Source organism: Montipora foliosa, chromosome 2, assembly GCF_036669935.1.
Source record: "Montipora foliosa isolate CH-2021 chromosome 2, ASM3666993v2, whole genome shotgun sequence".
In the NCBI taxonomy this organism is placed as follows: Eukaryota; Metazoa; Cnidaria; class Anthozoa; order Scleractinia; family Acroporidae; genus Montipora; species Montipora foliosa.
In genome coordinates, this window is record NC_090870.1 from 45710314 (window position 1) to 45715313 (window position 5000).

The 5000-nt window shown below is 42.6% G+C and overlaps 1 protein-coding gene across 4 annotated transcripts in view; it reads left to right on the plus strand.

The window, feature by feature from the left end:
* LOC137993278 (integrator complex subunit 5-like) overlaps window positions 1-5000 on the plus strand; it is a 37548-nt gene that overhangs the window by 30883 nt on the left and 1665 nt on the right. For all 4 annotated transcript variants that reach the window (XM_068839020.1, XM_068839022.1, XM_068839023.1 and 1 more), the window contains exons 20-23: window positions 292-509; window positions 1296-1366; window positions 4076-4224; window positions 4593-4697. In XM_068839020.1, coding sequence (XP_068695121.1) covers window positions 292-509; window positions 1296-1366; window positions 4076-4224; window positions 4593-4697 — 543 coding nt within the window. The remainder of the gene's footprint in view (window positions 1-291; window positions 510-1295; window positions 1367-4075; window positions 4225-4592; window positions 4698-5000) is intronic.

Sequence of the window (5000 nt, forward strand, 5' to 3'; positions counted from 1 at the left end):
ATTTGGAAAAAGTAATCCTCAGTCCTGGAATAGGCCATTTTATAGTTGTTTGCTCAGCGACCAAGCCTATGAATGGCTGCGAGGCTGCCGGTGACCTTGTATTGATACAGACCTCACTGCTTTTATCATGTAAATTGTGTTGTTGTAACGCTAATTAGTCCATATTAACATTACAAAAGCATGAAGGTGTGTATCAAAACAGGGTCACCGGCAGCCTCGCTTCCATTGTTAGGCCTCGTAACTTAGCCACAACTGTAAAATGGTCTATTGAAGAATCTATTTACTTTTCAGCTTCAATCGTGGCTCCAGACCAGTCAACTGTTCACGGATATGGTTTTCACTCTGTGTTGCATCAGTGATCAAGGTGACAGCGACAATACAAGTGCAACACTTCATCATAAATACGTGGATTCTTTAGCCTTGTTATTAATGGAGATAGTTTGTCCCGATGTTATTCCTATCACATTTGATTGGCCAGACGAGGATAGCCTCAAGTTTACAATCGAACGGTAAGTTGGAGGAAATGCAGCGATGTCGCCAATAGAATAAGCGCCAAGGAAAAGAAATGTTAAGGCCCGTGCTAACAGCTTCAACATTTGCGTTCGATTTTGTTGAATGATGTTGAACGATGTTGACTGCTGGGATGGGCAAACGTTTTCAACACATTATCAACATTTGATTCAACAAGTATTCAGTCCCAGGCTGCAGCCGCGGTTGTTACCATGGATACGGACATGGACACGTCATGGAGAGACCGATTAGCGCGCACGCTCATACCCAACAATGTTGAAAGAGGGGGGCAAACGCTTCAACTTCATTCAACATCCACAAAATCAAAATAAGTGTTGAATGGTTGTTGAAACAAAGTTAAAATGCTCTTAAGCTCATTCAACTTACATCGATTCAACTTCGTTTCAACATGTTTCAACACGGTTGAAAGAGGCCTAGGGGGGCAAACGATTTCAACATTGTTGTTCAACAAAATCGAACGAATGTTGAAGCAAATATCGAACCCGTTTGCCCGGGCCTGTAGCAACTATTAAGAGGTAGATGCCAAAAACGAAGGTCTTAATTAATCCGTATACATCCCGAGGGCCGAGGGCCTAGGGATGCAATGTCTTAAACCGGGTTCAATTGAAAGACAAAAGATAATCCTAAATTTTCGAAAACGTTTTCCGGAAATAATCTTGTTCCATTAAATTTCCACACGAAATGTCCGTTGAATGGAAATCATTCCTTATTTGCACATTGGAAGTTGATCGATAAAATGAACCCTATGCACTTCTCACTTGCAGGGACTTGCGCATAAGGAAAACGTTTGATGAAAATCCAATTTTGTGGGCTCTCATAAGCATTGTTGCTGGAGGTTAGTGAAATTTTTATTTTTCAAAGAATTGTTTATCCTTGCGGAACTTGTTAGCTCACTTGGAAGAGCACTGGACTTTGGTGCGGGAGGTCGTGCGTTCGAATCTCGGCCTAACCCACACTCGTGATCTATAAATAACTGAGGAGGAAGTGCTGCCTTTGTAATGAATGGCATCAGAACGTTCCCACTTTCTTCTGATTCCGCTTATGACTCCGTCTCTTATGATCCAGAGTCGGAAGCAGAAACGGAAGAACGAACCAATCACAATGCTTGGAACCGAGCACTGTGGTTGGTTTATCCTTTCGCTTCTGCTTTCGTCTCCGACAATGCAGTTTCGTAAGCGACGGAGTCATAAGCAGAATCGGTATTCTGGTTCCGACTCCGACAGTTTGATTTTCACTCGATCGTATCGCTGTGCGCTTCTCATTTCGACTATGACTCTGTCGCTAGTGAAAACCAGCCTTTAGGCAACATTCAAATTTCTTCAAATCAGAGAAACGTCAGATTATATAGATATAGTCAGGAATAGCGATAAAATCATCCGAGACTTTAGAAGAGAGTCAAGATTCGGGTATTGATACAATGTCACAGTCGTTAGACTTAATCGTTGCATAGATATCATCTATTTTGTTAACCATAAATCTTGCATTGCTCAATAGTAGTTTAGGCAGAGAATGGTTCCTTGGTTGAGAGTTAATTGCTATTTGTGTCAAATTGTTGTGGTTGATTCCACTGGAGAGACAACGATGTTTAAGTAAACGGGGTCGAATGATTGATGGTATTTGTTGTGAAACAGTAGTACACTCAGGTTAACTTTGGTTTGATGTTTTCGAATCGATTCAAGTCGAGAGCCGCTGTACGTTAGCCTGGAGAAGACTGAAGAGTTGACATGCTGTAATCCAATATGGCGGGTTGAGTCACTCGAAGAGATTGAGGAGACGTTATGTACATAAATCGCCACGAAGTTGATAACACAAACATAGAAGTACATCAACACGGCAACAGGATACTTATAAATGAAATTAGGCCACATTTACATTGGAAGACGACAAAACAGCGACGCTAAATATCAAAATTCACCGAGCTGTAGAGAAAGCTTGTGGCAACCATGAGCGCCGCTGACCTCCAACCCATTGGTTGGAAAAGTCCTATTGTGGGTTAGCTTCGTGCAGTCACCAAGTTACTTCCTAAAAGCTGGATTGGCAGTTAAAAGAGCGCAGGTGTCGTTAGTTAGTCTTTGTTTGCCTCTAGAAAAGTTGGTTATACTTAAGTTAAAACTCCGGAGCTACCTTAAGCAAGCCGCGCTCCTGAGCGTTTCACGTACTTCACCATTGGTGACACTCCGGCTTAGCTTCCCATGGGCATGGTCATACACCGTACTTAAAAATGGCGTCCAGAGGAACGCAGAAGTGGTGGCTTATGCACATACTTCAAATCATCTGTTGATTTCTGGTGTCTCTCTGAATACGAAACTCCTGAGGTTGAGGTGCAGTGGTTTTTGGTGAAATTAAAGCGGCATCCTAGAGGCGTTAACTCACTTATTCTGGCCACGGTTTACCACCCTCCAGACAACAAAGATTCCCCTTTAAGGACTTTCCTATTCCAAACCTTGGACTCTATATTGTGTAAACATCCCAAGTCTGCAATCACCATCATGGGCGACTTCAACCAGTTTAACCCTGGCAACTGTGCTCATCCTCGACCAGGTTTGCTTCACTCTTTGGTCACATTATCATGAGGCATCCACTTTACCATCAACTGGGCTCTCTGACCAGGCTGCTGTCTCATTGCATCCAAAGCCTTGCTTATCTACTACCTATAATGCTGTTCGTGTAATGAAACGCCAATGCAAACCTACAAACCTGCAAACCAGCGGATCGCTGAGCCAAATCAACTGGTCTCCATTGTTCTCAATTACTCCTGCAAAAGGCAAATTTGATGTTTTCTACAGTTACCACTAATCAAATGAACACTCATCTACCCATGCGCAACGTTAAATCCTAACCCTAACCCAAACTTACATATGACGCCGAGTCTGGGAATCCAGCCCGGGCCAAATTGGTGAGAGGCGAGTGCTCTTACCACTGCGCCATCCCTGCGCCCGCCCCCCCCCCCCCCCCTAGGCAAGGGGGGAACGTTTGCACATTTCCAGAGCGGTGAGACCTGGCCTTGGGCGAACAGCAAGCACGGGAGAGTTAGCTTTCAATGCCCAGTTTGGTATATAGTCAGGATCGATAGATTTCTTAGTGTTAATGCTTGAAAGAGCCTGCTCAACCTGCTTAACGGTGATGATGTACTTATCAGGAGTGAAAGTGGACTCACGATGGATTGGAGAGAAATTGAGCGGCGGGATGTTCTCCGCAACTTTGCTAAATGAAATGGCAATGTGATCAGTAAGTTTTTCGTCTTTTATGACATCGCCATTGAGGGGAAAGCTGAGCAAGATAGGTGGATTCGAGAGACCAGCCAATGATTTGATACTTTTCCAACATTTCGCATGATCGTGATTCTTGTTGGTTATTTTGTTAGTAAAGTTTAAAGTTTTAGTTTCAACCTCAGAGACACCAATAACAATAGAGGAATGTAGGACTTCTGGTGGACTAGCAAAAGAAGCTAATAAGAGATCTTTTGTTTTCGTCCACCAACATGGCAACGATGACGTCACGTGAAAACCTCCTATGAAATTTTGTGTGTTGTGTTATTTAAAAGGTGTGTCATCGTTATCCAAATGCAGTACTCTTATGTCCAGTCTACTCGCGACTGTCATGTCCAACTGGGAGGTTTACAGGGGCACATCAGTCGACCAATCATCTCTTCATTTTGAAGTCAATTGTTTTATCACTGATATTATGACCAAGGTATGTCGTTTGTTTTGTTTTGTTTTGTTTTTTTTTTCAATTTTCGTACGCTCCCAATTAGAAATGAGATACCTGAGAAGAAGCCCGATAATCTTTGGGTCATAACTTACACTACTTTCCTCGAACACATGCTTAGAAAGAGATCATTATACATGTGAATTTTGTTTTGAAAGACATCTCGCGCGAATACTCCAGCAGTTTGAAACAAAGACATGAATTAAATGCAAAAATGGTTTGTTTGTCCAAAAACTCGTATCCGTTTTATTGCAGAAAAGATATTGGGGTTGATCATAGTGCACGTACATAGCGTAGGTATGGTTTTTCAGACAGTTAACTTTCTTGTTGTTCCCTTTGATTTGTTGTTTTAGGCGAGTTGGTTGCCACCTCCGCTTAGCCGAGTTGGAGCTGTATTTGGTCTTCTTGAGCCCAAAGAAATTTTCACTTTACTTAGTACCATGTGGAGAGTTCTCAAGGTGCTCTTTCTCTTTTGTTTTATGGTCTGAATTTAAGAAACGGAAAACTGCTTGGTGGATTTCTATATTCGTTAAGCAGGGAAAAGCCTCCTCAAAATTAAAGGCCTGGGCAAACAGCCTCAGCATTTATTTGCTTCTTTATCCGTTCGATTTTGTTGAGCGATGTTGACTGCTGGGGTGGGGTGGGCAAACGGTTTCAACACGTCATCAACATTTGATTCAACAGAGCTTCCCAAGAGGCCTTGTATTCAGTCCCATGCTGTTACTTTGGATACATACATAAATACGTCATTGAGACCGATT